Here is a 20,740-nt window from a genome sequence, read left to right as displayed (position 1 = left end):
GAAGATATAGGACAGATACCTGTGCCTCAACTGATGTTTTCAGGAAGGGTCTGAGGAACTGAGGCAAATAGTGGTAACAAAAGATGAAGTTCTCAATCTTATTGAGAAATTTAAAGTAAATAAATCACCGAGACTAGATGGTATCCATCCTAGAGTTCTTAAAGAACTCAAATATGAAATTGTTGATCTTCTAATAAAAATAAGCAACATGGCCAATGTAACACCATTTTTAAAAATGTGATCCAGGGGGGATCTGGGAAATTACAGGCTTAGAATCTGTTCGAGGTAACTTGGTTTAAAGCATTATTAAAGATAAAATTAGTAAGCATATAGAAAGACAAGCTCTGCTAAAAGAAAGAATCAATATTGCTTCTGAAAAGGTACGTCTTCTCTCACTAACCTTTTAGAGTTTTTTGAGAGTGTCAATAAACATGTAAACGTGTGATCTGATAGACATTGTTTACTTGGATTCCAAAAGTCTTTTGACAAAGTCCCTCACCAAACACTCCTGAGAAAACTTAGTGGTCATGGAATAAGAGGAGAGGTCCTCTAATGGATCAGTAACTGGTTAAAAATAGAAAGCAGACAGTAGGAATAAAAGGCAAATTCTTCCAATAGCGCTGTCCACTACAACCCCAAGATCTCTTTCTTCGTTGGTCACTGCTAGTTCAGATCCCATCTGGTTATATTTGAAGTTGGGATTTCTTGCCTCAATATTCATCACTTTACACTTGATTACATAGAACTACATTTGCCATTTGGATGTCCATTCTCCCAGTTTGGAAATATTCTTCTTGAGTTCCTCACAATCCCTTTCTGTTTTAATAATCCTAAATGATTTGGAGTCATAAACTTAGCCATTTTGCCGCTGCTGCTGCTGCTGCTGCTTCTTCTTCTTCTTCTGCTTCTTCTTCTTCTTCTTCTTCTTCTTCTTCTTCTTATTATTATTATTATTATTATTATTATTATTTGTATCCTGCCTTTTGCCCAATATTCATTTCTAATACTCCCAGGTTCTAGTATTATGAAAGAGGGAGACAAATGTTTCCCTAACCAGTCTCCATACCATGCATAATTTTGTACACCTCTGTCATTTCTCCCCTTACTCGCCTTTTTTCCAAGATAAACAATCTCAGCTATTGTAACCTTTTGTCATAGGGGAGCTGCTCTAACCCGTCAATCATTTTAGTTGCCCTTTTCTGTACTTTTTCCAGCTCTAATATATATCTATATCTATCTATCTATCTATCTATCTATCTATCTATCTATCTATCTATCTATATATTAGGTGCGGTGACCAGAACTATACACAGTATTCTTAGTGTGGTTGCACCATGTAATTATACAATTATGTAATTATATATTGGCAGTTTTATTCTCAATTCCTTTCCTAATTATCCCAACATGGAGGTTGTCTTTTTTTTTTTACAGCAGCTGCACACAGGGTTGACATTTTCATCAAGCTGTCCACCAGAACCTCAAGATCTCTTTCTTGGCCAGTCACCGCCAGCTCGCATCTCATGAGGTTGTACTTGAATCTGGGATCTTTTGCCCCAACGTAGGTCAATTTACACTTTCTTACACTGAACTGCATTTACCATTTAGATGCCTGTTCTCCCAGTTTGGAGAGATCCTTTTGGAGTTCTTCACAATCTGTTTTTATTTTTACCACCCAAAATAATTTGGTTTCTTTGGCAAACATAGCCACGTCACTGCTCACTCCTAATTCCAGATCAGTTGTGAACAAATTGAAAAGCATTGGTCCCAATACAGATCCCTGTGGGACACCACTATTTACATCCCTCATTGGGAGATTTTACCATTTATTTTACCATTATTATGACTGCTAAATTTGCTCAGGAGTCTTTGGTGGGGGACGTTATCAAAGGCCTTTTTGAAGTTCAAGTAAATAGTGTCTATATATTTATTGACACTCTCAAAGAATTCTAAAAGGTTAGTGAGACATGATTTACCTTTCCAGAGGCCGTGGTGATTCTTTTCCAGCAGGGTTTGCCTACTGATTTTATTTTTTTATAATGCTGGACTTAATGCATCTTGGTCTGACCCAGCACAGCCTTTCTTATGCTCTTACGTTCCATTTAGTGCTCATGTGCACAAAAAGCACAAGAGAGAGAGAGAGAGAGAGAGAGAGAGAGAGAGAGAGACTCTGTATCCAGGGTTCACTGCCCAGAGGTAGGCTGTGTGGCATTCCAGAATCTTGGACTTGTTTCATGGAAGTCAGTTGATGCCTTCACTTCTAGAGTTTGTTTCTGATCAAAGGAATAAACATGAAACCTATGAAGAAAACACCTGAAGTGAAATGATAATAAAAGATTATAGTGTAGGTAGAAAATGAGTGCAACAGAAGAAAATTCCTGATAAAAACTTGCATGCTGTACCTTGCTTTTCGCTTGGAAAGATGTTTGAAGTTGAAATGTTTCATGTTATTACTGACCACCTCACAAACGCACGTTGTCCTATGAGAACTGATAGCATTTTAAATTCCTCACAGAATGCAATCCCATTTAGGAAGCATATGAAGTAACAGTAAACAACTTCGTCTCCTTTTATTCTGAAAACTTGGGTGATGGATTGAAAAGTGAAGTCTTGCAGTTTTACCATTTCATCAGAAAGTGGAAATAGCAAACACATGAAACAGCTTTCCCAGGGCATAGGAAATTTAAATGAATGTTGTTTTTCCTAAGATGTCTGTAACATTTAGGTTGTAACTCAACTCTTCAAAATGCAATGTTAAATGTTTGTTTTCCAAATTGTGGCTGATTAAAAGCAATTCAGATTAACAGAGCGATGCTAATGTTAATGTCCAATCAAAAGTGACTTGAGAAACAATGTACTATTTGATTACAGTGTTTTGCTTCCAGGAAAGTGTTGAAGATAATATTCCTCTAAGATTTTTTTTTTTTAAAAAATACATTGTTGTATATAAACAGGTATTGTTATTTTACTGTAGATATGCAGATATGTCAGTAAGCCAGACTTTGGGTTAAAGTAGGGAGGAACTATATATACTGGCTCATTGTGAGTTATTTAACCAATGATAACCTGCCATGTAAAATGTTCACCGCCATAGAGATCCCTCTGACACACACTTTGTGCCATAGGATTTCCTGACGGCCAGTTTTCTAGAATGTAATTGGACAGTGGGTAAAGGATCAGAAGCCCTTATTGGGGTAGAGTACTCTCAGCTGTTAAGTTGTGAGTATAGATGTTGTGGTGGAGAATCCCAAAACAATGTCCTGGAAGAGAAGTTTGTCAGTCTTCATAAACCAGATCTACTGTCGCCAATAGTGGGTGATTAACAGCCAGTCTGTGTAGTGCTAAAATTCCTGTAGAGGATTCACTGAATCAAAAGGAATGCACAGAACAGGTAAAATAGCAGTGCCATGCCAAGGGATCAGAAACATATTCCCTAGAGAATAGTTGACTGCAGAGCTGCAGAACATGGGAACTTTGCATTTCTCAGTGTGGGAAACAGATTCAGTGCAAGGAAACCCCAGTTTTGGTGCAAGGAAACCTGAAGATGGAGGAGGAGATAAGTGTACATGAAAGCTCTATTTCCAAACCACAGCATGAGCCTGGTGAGGACATAGCTCATCACTGCAAGATGGTTTGCCACTGGATGGATGTTGTAGACAATGCAAAAGTCCCAGATGGAACCAGCTGGGAAGCAGAAACGACACAATCCCATGATCCCTTATTTGTTCATGTAGTTTGTTGTCTGTGGCAATCTGTATTACGCAACCACAAAGGAGGAAAATACAGAATAGATACTGTTTGATGAACTTTGATCACATCACTCTGGATCAGAGATAGCAACCTTGTACTCTCTAGATGTTTTGGACTACAATTCCCATAAACCTAAGCTAGCATGGGAAATGATTAGGAATTTTGGGAGTTGTAGTCCAAGACATCTGGAGGGCACCAGGTTGCCTACCCCTGTTCTAGATAATTTATGTGATCTCCTGTTTGGGAGACCACTATCTCCCACTGTTACTGAGAGTGGTAATGTCCCCCTAAATTCACAAGGACGTTTTATTGTGGCTGTTATTAGTGAATGGTTTGGTCAGAGCGAATGGTACCCCTTTAAACAAGTAGCAAGGATGAGGCCACGAGTCCAGAGGCAGCAGAAGTGACTTAGAAAGCAGCAACAGTGCCAACTGGCTTTCCTGAAGTGGAGTGATCACCAAAATGAAACCCAGCTACAGTGATGGTATCTGAAGGGAGGCCAACTGAACCCTCAACATTGTTTGGTCATGAGCTCAAACAGGCATTGAATAGTATGGGCCAGCTAAAGGGGAATGTGGCTTGGTGTGTGAATAAGGGAGATGGTGGAATCACCCATGTATCAATGACGGTAGGCGCAACTTCTTAAGGAGTCCAGAATGGCACAAAGGAATGGCCAGAGATGAGAGTCTGAGATGTGTCAGGGGACTTAAGGTGGTCGCAAGTTGAGCAAATCTATGGTTTGCCACAATTATTTATTATTATTATTATTATTTATTTATATAGCACCATCAATGTACATGGTGCTGTACAAAGTAAAACAGTAAATAGCAAGACCCTGCAAGACCAATCATCAATTGAAGGGGAAATGATTATACCTCTGTGATGTATGAGGCAGTTATCATAGCCATAAAGTTCCCCTTAGAGCAGTGGAAATGGCAAAAGGAAAATGTACTGAAAACAATGGCTTCTTATGGCCAAGCAAGGAATTTCCAATGTTGTGCGTGGACAGAACTGTAAATGAAGTCTATCCTTATAATCCAAGTACCTATTGTCAAGAAGAATAACATGCTTGCCAGCAAAATTATATGGAACTTTCTGTGAGTGAAGAATTTGTTGACCCTACCAGAAACTCAGGATGAGATAGATGCCTCTGTCACAAATAACAGAACTAGAGCTTAAGTAAATGTCGAGAGGGTGAAACATGTTCAGTGTTCCCCTTTCAAAGGACAGCGTGAACCTCTTTTAGAAGGGGGTTCTGAATATTCTTCAAAATTGCTAAATTGTTGAATTCTATTGCATTTCTCACCTGGCTGATGGCGAATACCAGGTTTCTGCAAACTTCCAAAGACAAGTCACAAATTTATGGATGACAATTGGAATAAAGTTTCTCAACCCAGAGAGTGGTAGAGAAAGACTGTATGTGGTAGAACCAGAGGACTTGAATTTGGATGAGAAGATTTGGGACAATGGAATTCAGCTTGGCAGTCAAGCAATTCTAAACAGACCTGGCAAATTCAAGTACAGAAGATTTAGTTGATCTAAATGAAACAGGATTAAAGGCTGCAATCCCAGTTATGGCAAGAAAGCATATACAAAGTGTGTGATGGCATTGTTATGAATTTGTAGGAATCCAAGCATTTACATGGAAGACTGAACATATGTGTGAAGGCACTGGAATGTTCAGCTGACATAAAATTTGACAAAAGCTGGTACAATTCACTTAAAGCTCCATTTTTAAGCAACCAGTCTGGTTCTCCCAAATTATTAACTGTTTTTGTTGAGTGCTTTTTTCACTTTAGACAAAATTATTATAATACAAAAATGACCAAAAAATGTTGGGTGGCAAATTAAAAGACTAAAAGATTATTGTGACATGCATCCAGACCACCAGTTTTTCATTTTATCTTCTGATATTTGCGTGAGTAGTGTAGTTTCCATATGTACTCTATGCTGCTTTTCTCCTACAATGCTACCTACCCCACTAAAAAAAAGGACAAGATTCTAACAATTTGTGCGTAGCAAACAAGCATATGCCCTCTCACAGCAATCATACTTTCAGTCTAAGCAAACATTTCCTAGCAAATTTTGTCTGCTACTGGAACTTAAATCATGACTACTTTATACCCTCTTGCCATCAGTGTGGGATATTTTATCAAATTTATTGAATGTGTATGGATGCACAGGGAAAATTAGGCAAATTCACATGAAATTAGAAGGAGGAGGAGGAGGAGGAAAGAAATATCTTGGACAATGCAATTCTAATAGGACAATTAAAAAAGCATGTGCACACAGGAAATGTGCACAACGATAATTTCTAGACAATAATGGAACTTATTTAAGTGATTTGTGACTAGACTGCTGGTGCAGACAGAGCCTCCACACCTGGTGCTGACAGGTCAGAAATCAACACTAGCTCTCTCATGTGAAGTAATTATGGAGTTTCAGTCAACGCTGACCCTCAAGGGCCAGCCCTGAATGTTTTATTCCCTCATTTTAAAATGGTCACTGTATCATGTGGCAGCATGCTCCTTGAAACTGGCTGTGATACGAGTACATATTCTGAAGAATAGCTCTTTAGGAAAAACCACCCCCTCTGCCAAGTTATTATGGACCAGTTTCAAATGAGGGAAGGTATCCTTCCTCCTTTAATTGAATGTTCCATATTCAAATTCTAGGCTTATGCATAAAATTTGGCTCATGAGCATTAGCATGCCAAAAAAAAAAAAAAGGGAAGTTATGGATTTTCAATATGCCAAGCAAAATGGCATATTGAATATGCCATATGAGATTACCTTATCATTAACTGGTCTGAAGTGCTAGGGTATTATCCCAGTAAATGGTTGCGGAGGTAAAGACAGTTGGTCAAAGTTCTAATCCCGCTAAACAACAGCACCACAGCAAAAAAAACCTAAACCCAAAATAAATAAATACAAGATTAAAAATGACAGGGGGGAAAGCAATGCTTACCATTTTCTTCATGTGGCATCTGCAAATCATCCTCAGAAGTTGCATTCGGCGACATTGTTTCCAGCGCAAAATTATCTTCAGGATTAACAGGGGCATCTAGCTTCAGAAGTCGATCCAAGTCTTCATCTAAGTCATCTGGTTTTTGGTGTGAAACTGAAGGGCTTTTCTGGAGGGCCTCTGAAGAAATTCCAAGTCCATCTTTATTTGGCAGCATCATATGGGCAGTAGAATCTTCAGCAGGAGAAGGGCTTGCTACAACTCTACTTTGCCCCACGGGCGGCTGAAATGGACCACTGCTTTTCTTGGGAACATCATTACTTTTCAATTTAATCTGAGGGAGTGCAACAGGTGTCGCAGCCTACGATAATGAGAGAACAGAAAGTTCTGCAAAGGTGACTGCTACCAACAAACCTCTCAGTAACTCAAATGGACGTTTTGCCTCAGCTAGAATAAAATAATTATTAAACAATGAAATATGTAGCATGGAGTACTGAAAATAAATGTATTCTGTATGAAGATACAGGCCATAGAGAAAAACAAAACAGCAATACAGCCACCATTTTACCCGCAGTTGGAATATACTCAAAGTATTCCCAATATTAATAATTCTTTTAATAAAAGATTTAAAAAAAACAATGGTCAGGAAAAGTGAACTAGTGGAACTAATAGCTTGGCAACCCTTTCTCTGGTGAAGAGCTTAGAGTGTAAAATATTAATGTCAGATTCTTTTCTAAAAGTTTGTCTACGTTTTAATTTTATCCAACAAGAAGTTTGAAAAGCAACAGCAATTAAATGGGAAGCCTTCACCCTTCTAAACAACACAGATCTTTCCTGAGTGATTGCCTAGGTATTATGAGCTTAGGATAACCCAAGCCAGCACATTATTCAATTCAGTGGCAAAAAGAAAAGGCAAGTAAATGTAAAAAGCACCACAGCCTGCAGTTCATTGACCTGGTGCCTCTAATCATGCACTGCAGGAGAATCTATTACTTCATTATGGAACAGAATGTCCCATAATGGTGTGCAAAAAGGCCAGTCGCTTCCTTAGTAGAATTAAGAGTATGAACAGGAATGACATCCAGTCTTGCTATTTTGCTTTTTACTTGCAAAAGAAATGCAAATTTCTCTGCTACATTCACAGAAATTACTTTGAGCTAGAACAATAAAAAAGTGAGCCACGTCAGTGTCTGAGTCACTTTAAGCAATCCCACAGGAAAGCAAAACTGGTTTTAGTAGTTAGCAGCCTTCCCTTTCTAATGCAGATTGATTTTCTAGCATTTGATAAACTGTAATCTTAGCTAACAGCTATGCTGAAATCACAACTTTCATTAGCTCTCTTCCCTCTACCTGATTTTTTTTTCATCTGCAGAATCCATTTTGCTTTCATGTTGCTACCTAATGTGATCAACCCCGGGCATAAACAATGGCCTTATAGATGACTGTTTGGCAACTCCCATTCTGAACTAGATACACTAGTGGACAATGCCAGTGCAAAGAATCCTATACAGATCAGGAAAAGTTAAAATGTAGAAATAAATGCATCATGCAATTAATTTTTACAATGTTCTCTTTTTTCTCTGCAATGATGCTAAAGAAAAAGGAAGGTGGAGGAAAAAACTGAAATAACAAAATTAGAATAAGCACCTCTTTGGGGATACTGACTTTGACAGGGATGCACCTGGCCATGCACAAAACGCTTTGGTTAAAGAGTGCAATGAAGCATAACGAGTGCTGATGGCCAGTTGGTCCATTTCATAGCCCTCCTCCCTTTCAGATTTGAGCCAAATATGTGTAGTATATTACAACACATGTCAATTACATTAAACTAATATGAGGCGCCTCAGGCTTAATTTAAGGCCTTTTGGGGGGAGTCTTGTGCCTTTTTAATGTGAATATTAACAACACAGAACAAAAAAATAAATTGTGACAAAGAAAAGAAAAGAAACATTACATATATAGGAATATCTTCATTTATACTGGGTTTTTTTTTTAAAAAAAGGGGGAGAGTTATGCATAGGTTTCAAGAAAAGCAGACCAAATGGCCATGTATTTATCCAGTCGCAAGTTGTACTTATATAACACCCATTCAAATGTTTATAGCATTGTTAAGTTTTCAATCCATTGCATTATGGGAGGTGAGAATTTATCCTTCCAAGTTGATAATATAAGTCATTTAACTGTCATAAGGCTTCTGAAAACCCATTTGCGCTGACCATGCGTTAACTTCCAAAAAGCCGGTAGGTAGTTTAGGAGGACATGCACATTGTTCTATATTAAAGATTGTTTCAGTACAAAGATTATCCTTATTGTAACATCCTCCCAAAAGGTGGCAACTACTGGGCATTGCCAAAACATATGAATTAAGACGTATTAGGTGCATTACATCTCCAATAATTATGTAAGTTAGATAAGCCCTTATTGAAAAGACGTTGTGGAGTCCAAAAAACCTGAAACAAGAGGTTTTGCTGAACAAGCCTAAGGTTCATAGAAGCTTCAGATACACATGCTAGAGCAAGAATCCATTTATTAGGCAAAATAGGACACTCCAATTCACCATTCCAATCCTGTCTTAAACCATGGGCATCATATTTATTTACTACTACTAAATGCTTAGATAGAGTCATGGGTCGACGTGTCTGTTCAATAAGTGGCCAGACCAAACCTAGATTCCAGCAAGTGTTGCAACTGCAAGTATTGCCATTCAGCAATAGTAGGTAATTTATATTTACCATGTAAATCAGAAAACTGATCCAAAGTCAAAATCATCTTAAGTAAGGCTTAAAATATTTCTGAGCATCTTAGCTGTTACCTGCACGAGCTCAGCAGCCACATTCAGTTTGAGATGTAGAGGCAGCTCCTCAAGTGCCTGGACCAATGACTGGCAGTCAACATACAACCCAGACAGCTAAAAAACAGTAAAGAAAAACACATTCCCCACCAATTAAATTAAATCTGCATTGATCTCACTTTTATTTTCTAAGAATTCTGCCAGCCTCCCAGGAGTTCTTAAACAATTTTTTTAAACTCTTTAAAAATCAGGAGGAGAAGGGCGCCTGGTGGGTGCCAAGAAAGGTGTCATGCACCATGTTGGTGACCCCAGTTATAAATGTTATAAATGTATTTGGCTTGTTGTTGTGTTATAAATGTATTTAACTTATTGTGGACATAGTCTAATATGAGAAATAAGCTTTTGAAAAGAATAAAGTAGAATGCATACTTTTCATTTGAATACTATGTCAAAACTCTGAAAAAAGGTGTTTCACTGATATGCAGGTGTATGAGAAGCACAAAATATTAATTCCCTCACAAATGGGTTCATACTTGACTTGACTAATTAATTTTCTGACACACAGAGAGTTCTATGAAAAGGCAAGAAACAAAGTGACATTCTTCACAAGAAGCACTGGAGTCACTCAACAGCCAAACTGTAATTCATGTTCAACATAAGGCTGGAACTAGATATTGCAGTAGAGGCAAGCTGCTCTTGGAAACAGCAGTCCCGCGCCTCCCTCTCCCTCTCTTCCTGGTAAAAATATCTAGTAGTACATAACACCCTGTCCTAGACTTTTAGGAAACTGCTGATTTTTCTTTATTGGACTAGCTGGGAAGAATATTGAAAAAACGCAACCCAATGCTCTTTAAAAAAAGATGTCTTATTATAAAATGAAAATGCCAAATGTTTAATGATAAATAAGAATTTAAAATGTAAATAAGTTTAAAAAGTAGTAATCGCATTAAAGGGAAGATACACAAAGACACAAGCAGATTCACAATGAATTCTGGGTAATTGGCATAAAAATATAATTGTCAAGACCTGGATGGTATCCAAAGAGAAAATGCTGAGTTAAACCCTATCACTTGGGCCAAAGAGTTATTGGAGTAATAAACTGGGGTAAGACTATATTATTCCAGGTCAGAAATGTAGTTAAAGGTTTTGCTTATCAATTAATGAGCAAAAAATATTGCATAAGGTATACACATAAAAAAGCCTGATATACAGATACCTAAAAAATGTATAGACAGGTTTAAGTACCATATTTTGAGTAAGAAGTTATCTTCTCAAAGATATAATTCAGAACTGATTGTATGTAGACTGACAGTTGTAATGTGCAAGCATTTTTTGAATGTTCTAAATTTTCAAGAATGTTTAGTAACAATAAGGTGATTAAAACTGTGGGACAGTAGATAATATTAGTTATGATGTACGTAATTTCTACACAAAAAGGGTATAAATATGTGCTTATTTTAGAAGGCAGGAACGTGGTATTAGACGCTTATCAGGCTTTGTCTGCTGAATTAGCTTATTCAGTACTGATTGGGGCACTTGGTACTTAGAACAAAATCTCTCCTTTTTTAAATTGTTTGGACTAGAAGTCTAAGAACAAAAATGTTTAGGAAGTTCTATTTCCTGTTAAGGTATAGAACTTCTGTTAAGGTATAGAATCTAAAGCTCTTTGGCAAAGCTGTATTTCTAATAAAATTTTTAAAAAAAAGATCAAAAGATTGTTTCCTTTTGTTAGAACAAAACCAAAATTAAATCTACCTAAAACAATTTCTCTTATATGCTTTGTTTGTATTGATTAGCAGTGGGTAGTTAACTGGCAGCCAAATGCTTCCTAAATACTGAAACTATAATTCGTAAATAGTTCAGCAAAGGCTAAATCTGTAACAACCTGGTGTCATTGCACTGTGACATATCCTGCTCTACATCTGAAATGGTTGATCATGCTGAATGAAGAGCACACAGTTCACTCACTTGAATTACCAAAGTGACAAGCCTTACTTCAGCTGCTGCCATAGGCTCAAAGGGTCTTGCTGTCAGGTAAGCAAGAACCACTGACAGGCTCCGTGCAGCAAAGACTGGTAGATAAGAACATATGAAGAGCCATGTCCAGCATTCTGTTCACACAGTGGCCAACCAGCTGTCAATGACAAACCCACCAGCAGGACATGAGTGCAATGGCACCCTCCTCCCCATGTTCCCCAGTAATTGGTATAGATAGCTTACTGCCTCTGATACTGGAACTAGAGGCTGGAAGGTCCTTTAAGGAAAAGTTTAATATCATGGTGCACATAAAGAGAGTAGCCCTCTATCATGTTATGATTAGCCAATAGTGCAGCTAAGTAAACCTTAATGGATGACAATGCCTGACCCTTAGTTTTCAAAGAGAGAAGAAAGTCCAATATGTGAGGGAGCCCATAAGAGTCTGGATCCCATCCTGTAGGGGTGAGAAAGGCTGGGAACATCCTCCACTTAGCCCTAGGGATTTTGTCATTTGCAAAATTTGGTCTGCATATGGCCTGACCTCATTTGATGGAGAGAGAGAAGGTTTCCTACAGTAGCATCCAGTGAGGAGATCAATGACTGGGAGGATGAATCAAAGCTTTAGTCATCCTGCTCTGGAGAGCAGTCCTTGGAACACATAGTGGCAGGTGTTTCCTGTTTAGATTGCAGAGCTCTTGAAGATGGTTGGGGTATGGCAGCTGGTAGCGTTGGTTCCGGGACCTTTGGTAGGACTACATCCTGGAAAAAGTTGGCTGGAAAAGGAGGGCGGAGAGCAAGTAGTAAGCTAGTAAATTTTAGTACCATGGCAGTTTGTGGTAGCTGCATAACAAGCGGTTGAGAATACCATGTGAGTCAGTGGCATATAGGTAGGAGGTTCCTCCAGCTGTCATGAGGGGAGTGAGGGTGGTAATGGTGATTGTTTCTATCCCTATAGTCAGAGAACTACCATAAGGAGGAGTGGTGTTGTCACAGTGGAGAATGGTCTTTGTGGTAATAAGGAGATCTACTGAATTAAAGCCATTGGCATATCATAATGATGCTGGGAAAAACTTCCTGAAGAACTGAAGGAAGCTGGGAAAGTCTCTCAATATCTAAGGGATCTGGCCCTACATGGGGAATGGTCCTGAGGAGTAGGCTGGTACAGTACTGGGGAGAAACGCTTCCTGGATTGGCCTCTGATATCGACCTGATACACTGATCATCATCAGGGGAGTTGTGATCCCACAGAAATTGCTGTTCTTTCAGAATTGGGGTTGGTGCCAGGAGTGGAGATTGTGAAACCACCAGGACTGAAGGTGTTTGTCTTGGTGCATGCATAGTCACTGGTTTGTCATCTGACTTAATCCTGCATATCGTCTTTTCTTTTTTTCCTTCAATCTTGTACCTGGGGATTAGTCCTTGTTCAGGACTTCATTGGCTTGCCCTTATTTGTCTCAAGCTTCGTTATCAAGGGTTTGGTTTCCAGTTGCTCTAAAGTTGCAGCAGAAGTCAAGGACACTGTAAAGGCTGGTACTTCCAATAACGGGGACAATTGCCCTACAGCACTTTCCATTGATGGGGCACTGTAATAAGTTGAGAGAGATGGAGCTGGCTTCTTGAAAATGGAGGATGAAGCAGCAGGCAGAGACCGATTCACTGCAGCTGAATCTCACAGGAGGACATGAAGGCATGCCATTCTATTCCTCCTGGCTTATTCTGTAAACGCATGGCATTAGGCTCAGGAACCCACCCTGTGCTCATCTCTAAGGCAGAGAAGATAGTAGGATTGTCCAATGGATAAGGATATTTTCCCACAGCAGTGGGTACAGTTTTTGAAGAAGGCCTTAGAGGCCATGTGCCCCAAAGGGTAGAAAACAGAGAGGAAAGAAGGAAGGAAGACAGACAGACAGACAGCCTCTTGTTAGTGTTTTCTTTTGGTTTTAGTGATGCCTTTAGGCTTAGAACGCTGTGGCAGCTGGAAAAAAAACATTGGGGATGGGGGCGTGCGGGAGCCATGGCCAATGAGTGTGGAAAGGATGTGGGCAGGATTCCTGTTTCAATTCTGCTCAGTTCTAGAATGTTCAGAATATTCTGTGTAGGTGCATAACCCATACCTGTGAGTCACAAAAACCAAGAACAACTAATAGTGGGATATGGTTATCTGTAGGTATAGCTCTATAGGAAGGACAGGGATGGGAGTATTAGGGGTGGTGCTACTCTCTAGTCAAAGATGGCATAGTATCAAACAAATCAGAAATCTCAAAAGGGGAGACTCCTCCACAGAATCTCTAAAGGTGACAATACCAGGCCCCACAAGTAATTTAGTAATGGGGACATGCTATCAAACACCCCCCCCCCGCAAAACCAAAATGCACAGGGTGATCTTGTGACGAAGAATGAAATCAAGGAGGCATCTGAAGGAAAAAAGTGAGTGACTTCAGTTCCCCTCACACAACTGGATACATGCATTTTTCAGTCACAACAAAGAGATAAAATTTGTAGATATCCTAAATTACTCTGCTATAGAAGAACTGGTCATGGAACCAACCAGAGAAGGGATGACTGTAGGTCTAATCCTAAGTAATGCTGCCCAGGATCTGATGTGAGAGATGCTGAGCTGTTTGGAAGGAAGTTGTAAAAGCTGCTGAAGTGTTTGGAAACACTGGTCACAGTGCTATAAAATGCAGTTTTCCTGTAAGTGCAAAAACACCAAGGAAGTCCAGGACAGTAACATTTGACTTCAAAAGAGGACACCTCTTAAAAATGAGGCGACGGGTAAAAAGTTTCCTTCCCTGGGGATGGAGCAGTTTAGCAACCAAAATAAAACACACTCTTCAAGAACAATTGTTCTTCATTACCTGCTTTGGGCAAAGATTTTCTGCAGTCCACTCCTTTTCTTCAGTGAATCTGAACTGGGTAAAGGAATCCCCTAGAAATAAAATGACACATATGTTAATAGATTTCCCAAATAAATCTCATTTATCAGGACAGAATCAAGAATTCGCAGATATGTTAGCAACATCTCAATATATACTTCATTAGAAAGCACAACTAAGCCTAGACCGTAATAAAAGGCTACCCGAAACTCCCAAACAGTCAAATAAATATAAATCTGCATTTTCCTTTAGAAGGCAATGCTAATCCCAACATTCACTGGCTAGAAGCTGGGGGTGGGGAGGTGTGTCCTTCCACAGCCAACGAAGGGCTCTGCTGGTGTGGAGGGGGGCACGTCCATCCCGGTGACCCACAATACTCCCGTGGAAAGCTCTGTGGGAATACATCCACTGCTGACAGTGTTTATACCAGTGGTAGGCTCTGAAATGAGGGATTCTGGGGCAGGGCAGATGTGGCCTTAGATCCCTTGGATTCAAGGGCCCATCTTCCCTTGAGGGGTTTTGGATCAGGCCCTCAACTATTCCAGCCTGGAGCTGAGCTGACACAGGTATTTTCTCTCTGGTTGAAACCAACAGGGGGGAGCGCTAGAGAGGGGAAAACCTGAGACCCACCGTGAGCCCTGGGCAGCACAAACCGAACAACTTTCAAAGTAGCAGACAATCTGGCACTTCTGTTCCCCACCCCAACCAATTTAGGATAGCTCTATTGTTACTAAAATAAGTAGTAATCACATAATTATAAACGAGGAGAAGAAAGAATACAAGGAGTACCTAGGAATAAGAAGCAGCCAGCTATAATAATGCTCAGGCTCACAGCCTCTGCTTTCATCTCAGGAATTTCTCCCTCCCACCTGTGTGTGTCTGTACGGATTCAAGCATGAGACAGCCCACGTCGCAGAGACATGGGAGACTTATTCTCACATAGCCTCCCACACTGTGATAGTCAGATATACAAAACATATGGGAAGCTGTATAATTTATGCAATGCCCAGCAACAGTTGGTATAAAATAATCACAGAGAATCTTCATTGAGAAAGGTTCTCAAGTAGGTGTGTGCACTGAAGACAAGCTTTGGTTTGGACCCTAGGTGGTCTCATTTGGGCTTGGACTGTTTCCAACTAACCTTCTCCAATTAGCTCCAAGAGTAGGAGAACTCCCAAACTGTGTGTTTAGTCCTTCAGCGGGAGAGCAACCCCATCTAAAACCAGTTTGTTTATTTATTTATTTATTTATTTATTTATTACATTTTTATACTGCCCAATAGCCGAAGCTCTCTGGGTGGTTCACAAAAATTAAAATCATGAAGAGCATAAAAACAACCAACAATCTAAAAACACAAATACAAAATACAATATAATACAGTTGCAAGAGTCCATCCAGAGTAGTTGATTTCCCTATCCAGAGTACCTCTGTTTTGTATGAATTAAGTTTCAGCTTGTTTCCCTCATCTAACCCAAAACTGCCTCTAGAGACAAGTCCACAGCTTCTCTGGGAGAAGTAGATGGAAATGAAAGGTAAAGTTGGATGGCATCCACATACTGATGACACCTCAGCTCAAATCTCCAGATAACTAGTAATTTCATGTGAATAATAAAAACACATAGGGACAAGATAGACCCTTGCAGAACCCATAAGCTAATGGCCATGGGGTAGAGTAACAGTCTCCCAGTACCACATACTGAAACCAATCTCCCAGGAAAGACTGAAACCACCTTAACAATGTGTCTTCCAAGCCCAACCCAGAGAGTCAGTCCAGAAGAATACCATGCTTGATGGTACTGAAAGCTGTCAAGAGATCCAGGAGAAGTAACATGGTTGCACTCCTTTCCATCCCACTTTCTCTGTAGATTATGCCTGCCAAATTCAGATAGGTGCAAGTGTTTCTATATTGGATGCCTTTACAAGGTTGTTTAAAAACAACCCTCCCAACTTAGAACTACAAAGTGCAACAGATGTCAGTTACGACTGGCAACTCAGTAGATCTACAAAATATTGTTTCAAAGTAGACTGTTGATGGTAGATTTGGTAGTGTTAGAAATGAAGTATGCTAAGTTATGGAAATCTAATCTTCTGTTAAACTTGCATCTGTTGTTTTTATACTGTTGTTTTTATGTTTCTGATGGTTTTGAAATTTGAAATACTTTTTAATGTTTACTGTTTTAACTTTTGTGAACCGCCCAGAGAGCTTCGGCTGTGGGGCAGTATATAAATGTAATAAATAAATAAATAAATAAATCTGCATTTTTAAGTGATCATGAGGTTTATCAGATAAGCGTTTTATCGCACACTTGCTACTGTCCACTTACGGATGTCCTTTAGATGACGTCAGCCTCCCACACGCCTCCCACTAATTTTCCATTGCAAAATAGACCCCCCCCCATCAGACTATTTTTTTTTAAAAAAATGGGATGTGCCACTATCTCCTGTTGTGTGCCTTTTAAATACAGAAAGCTTGTAGTCCTCCAACCTCTTAATCCACAGTGGTACCACTAAAGTCAGCAGGAATACTCCTGGGAAAGTGGTTTGAGGACAGCAGCTAAAATTACACTGCAAGTTTCTCAAAGCAATAGCTACAATTCACAGAAGCACATTTAATGCAAATTAGTTTAATGAGAATGTTGGTCTAACCAATTATCTTTTTAAAAATTCTCTTAGCCTGAAAATAATTCATTTTATGCCATGAATACTAATAAACTATTGGACAATGACTGTGAATGCTTTCATATGTAAAAACAGCAAGATCATAATTCCAATCAAAACTAAGTGGAATGGAAGACAATGTGGCTTAAATGTGTTTGCATTCGTTTGTAAACAGAACATTTCCTTCTGCTCTCTCTGAATAAAACGTAAGAGCTATTAAAAATGCAAAGTTACTAAAAGGGAAAGAGAAACTATTTTTCTGAAGCCCGCAATAGATAATTTTCACACCAGAGATTAAATAATTAATATAAATAATGTATATTCCACTCCTTCACCTAGGAACTCAGGGCAGTACACACGGAGGCTACCCCATTTCATCTTAACAACCCTGTGAGGTAGGCTAAGCACAGTGTGTATGACAGGCCAAACATAATTCAACAAGTTTCAACAAGTTGAGCAGGGATTTGAACTTCCGTCTCTTGGTCCAAGTCCAAACACTCTAACCAGCCCAACATTTTTGTTTTGTTTGTTATAACTGCAATGTATATCTTAAGTGTGGCACTGTATGCTAGGGTTGTATATTTTTTCATATAAATACAACAAACTTCACAAAGGCTCGGAATAAAAAAACCAGTCTATAATAAATATTGCGAGGACAGACTTGACAGTCTTTTAGAATTTTAAAAAAACAATAAAGACTGATCTATTCCAGCAGGCCTATCCAGTGAACTTTTAGAATGTTTTCAGGATGTTTTAAAGACGTTTTAATCATGTATGATATGTTTTTAATCAGTTTTTAATGTGTATTTTATATCATGTTTTTATACTGCTTGTTTTGTACTTTGAATGGTTTTAGTTTTTGTGAACCACCCAGGGAGCTTTGGCTATTGGGCGGTATAAAGATGCAATAAATACTACTGCTAATAATAATGTAGGGGCTATAGTACAAACAGCTGATGCTAGGAATTGAAGCAACAGCGATCATTTGAATATTCAGCAGTTGCTAGAGGAACAAGGTAAGGGAGGCTCAAGATGGAAACGTAGATGAAATGGTAACTGCACATCAAACTTAAGAAAATAAGGAGAACCCTGTTGGATCGGTCCAACGGTCTATGTAGTCCAGCATTCTCTTCCCACAGCGGCCAATCGGATGCCTGAGGGAGCACACAAGCAGGACATGACTATAATAGCACCCTCCTGGTTGTGTTCCCCAGCAACTGATATTCAGAGGCATACCTTCCCCCATACCAGACGTAATATAACCACTAGCCACTGAAAGCCTTAACCATTAATTTGTCTAATTTTCTTTTAAAGCCATCCAGGTTGGTGGCCATCACTAAAGCTTGTGCTAGTGAATTCCACAGTTTATTTATGTACTATGTGTACTGTCCTGAATGTCCCACCGTTCGTGTTCATTGGATGACTCTGGGTTCTAGTATTCTGCGAGAGGGAGAAAAATGTCTCCCTATACACTTTCTCTACACTGTGCATAATTTTATACACCTCTATTATGTTCTTGTCTCCTTCTACACACACCTTACTCACTTTTTTCCTAAGCTAAACAGCTCCAAATGTTTCCTCATAGAGGAGTAGCTCCAGCCCATTGATCATTTCAGGCCGTTTCTACGCCTGCCTTTTCCCCTGGGATCATCCCTGTGCATGCAAATGACACACAGGGGATCCCGGGAGCAGGCAGGGATGATCCCTCCATTTTCCTGGGATAATCCTTAGGTGTAGAAAAGGCCTCAGTTGTCCTTTTCTGCACCTTCTCCAAATGTCTCCCTATTCACTTCCTCTGCACTGTGCATAATTTTATACATCTCTATTATGTTCTTGTCCCCTTCTACACACACCTTACTCACTTTCTTTCTAAGCTAAACAGCTCCAAATGTTTCCTCATAGAGGAGTAGCTCCAGACTATTGAACATTTCAGTTGTCCTTTTCTGCACCTTCTCCAACTTTAGAATATCCCTTTTAAGGTTCGCCATGACCAGAATTGTACCCAGTATTCTATAAAGTACTTCTCCTTGTTCATCTTCAAGTCAAAAGAAGGGAAAGGGAAACTAAGAGTAGATAAGAAGGTACCCAGTTTCCCTTATAGAGCCTCTCAGCTAAAATTAAAATCATATGAAAAAGCAAAGACCCAGCTATTCTTTAGTAAGCTTCATAAACATCAAACAGGCGGCTGCCTCTACTTCTCCCTTGTTATTTAACTATCACTAAAAAAGACAATATTTACCGTACATATATAATTTTGATTAAATCACTCAGTTTGATCATTACTAGACGTGTGATGAATGTGCTTATTATCCATACTGTACAAAACAAAATAAACATCTTTTGAAAAATTTCTCCCAAACCACCTGATATGCAATATTCATAAGACATAGCCAATCAACCAGATGGCAAGACAGTTTTTCAATATAACTTTTGTTGCTCTTATTGTTTCTGAAGAAACACTCAGAAAATCCAGTACGGAGATGAACATTTCTCAAGGGGGTACATTTTATTTTAAATGGTAGCTACATTTCTGCTCATTTAACTCATCCCCAACCGAAATTAAGAAGAGATACATTTATGCTTCCCATTTTTATATCTCCCTCCTCTTTAGTATGTGCGCTCTCTCTCTCTCTCTCTCTCTCTCTCTCTCTCCTTCTCTCTTTCTCACCATAGGCTGAACAGCTAGCTAATTTAGTTCTCGATGGATTACACAGAAGAGTTAAATGCACATCATATCATACCTATCAAATAGGAACTCCCCCTAACTCTGGTGGCCTCTTCAAACTTCTCCTCCTGCACCTTTACATACAGTAAGATTAAGAATGGATCTCAGATTGGCACGCTCTTTCTCTCCTCATCATCATCACACATACAAGGTAAAGACTGAACAGTCACATGTTCCAAAATATTATTTTCTTGTGTGGTGTGGGCAGCAGGGAAGACAAACACCTGCCTTAAACCAACTTCAAAAGTCACCAAGCAGAGAGGTTCAGGGGAAGAAGTAGAAGTAAACCACAAACTGTAAGAAGGAAGCAACAAAATATGAGGCTTAAGTTTAGAGATGTGAAGGCCCAGAAAAAAACTCTGAAAAATTAATGGGGGAAACTTTTTTCCTGTGTTTCCCCCCCCCCCATAGACTGATTTTTGCATTTTCCCCCTGAAAAACTGGAAAAATTGAACAATTTTGAATTATGAAATATTTTCTTTTAGAATTTAAGACAAAGTATTTATATATTGTTACTCAGATTTTTCTCAACCCAAAATGATTTCTAAAAACTATGTAAAAAGAACCCCTTTAAAGAAAGAGTAGAGATGTAAAATGTCTTAAAAAATGAAGCCATAGGGGGAAATGTTTTTTTAAACTTCTCTGTAAGATTCCCAACATAGTTATTTCTTTAATTCTTTATTAAAATTATTGATCTAAAGTATATTTTACTGATAGACATTTATGCTCAGTTTCCCAACATGTGAGTAGAGTCACCATTGTGCATTCTTGACATTAAATGTTCATTTTGGACACTATGGAATTTATTCTATAGAGTCATGTGTTTCTGATGCTGTAGCAGTCATTTAATGTAGTTCTAATCTATTCAGTCAATAATAACAAATTTACTAACTCAGTTTACTTTTAAAAGTTGTAAAGTCTAATGTTAATTTTATGAGCAAACTAGGGGCCTTGCTAGACCTGCTGGGATAAGCCGGCAGGGAGGCGGGGCGACGGCGCGCT

The 20,740-nt window shown here is 39.0% G+C and overlaps 1 protein-coding gene across 1 annotated transcript in view; it reads right to left on the bottom strand.

The window, feature by feature from the left end:
- AVEN (apoptosis and caspase activation inhibitor) overlaps positions 1-20,740 on the bottom strand; it is a 139,632-nt gene that overhangs the window by 5,844 nt on the left and 113,048 nt on the right. The window contains exons 3-5 of the mRNA XM_063117734.1: positions 14,338-14,408; positions 9,524-9,619; positions 6,715-7,072 (exon numbers count right to left, since the gene is read on the bottom strand). Of these exons, the coding sequence (XP_062973804.1) occupies positions 6,715-7,072; positions 9,524-9,619; positions 14,338-14,408 (525 nt within the window). The remainder of the gene's footprint in view (positions 1-6,714; positions 7,073-9,523; positions 9,620-14,337; positions 14,409-20,740) is intronic.

Source organism: Elgaria multicarinata, chromosome 2 (genome assembly GCF_023053635.1).
Source record: "Elgaria multicarinata webbii isolate HBS135686 ecotype San Diego chromosome 2, rElgMul1.1.pri, whole genome shotgun sequence".
NCBI classification, from domain to species: domain Eukaryota; kingdom Metazoa; phylum Chordata; class Lepidosauria; order Squamata; family Anguidae; genus Elgaria; species Elgaria multicarinata.
Note: the sequence above shows the minus strand (reverse complement) of the source record. Positions and strands in the feature narration are given on the sequence as shown.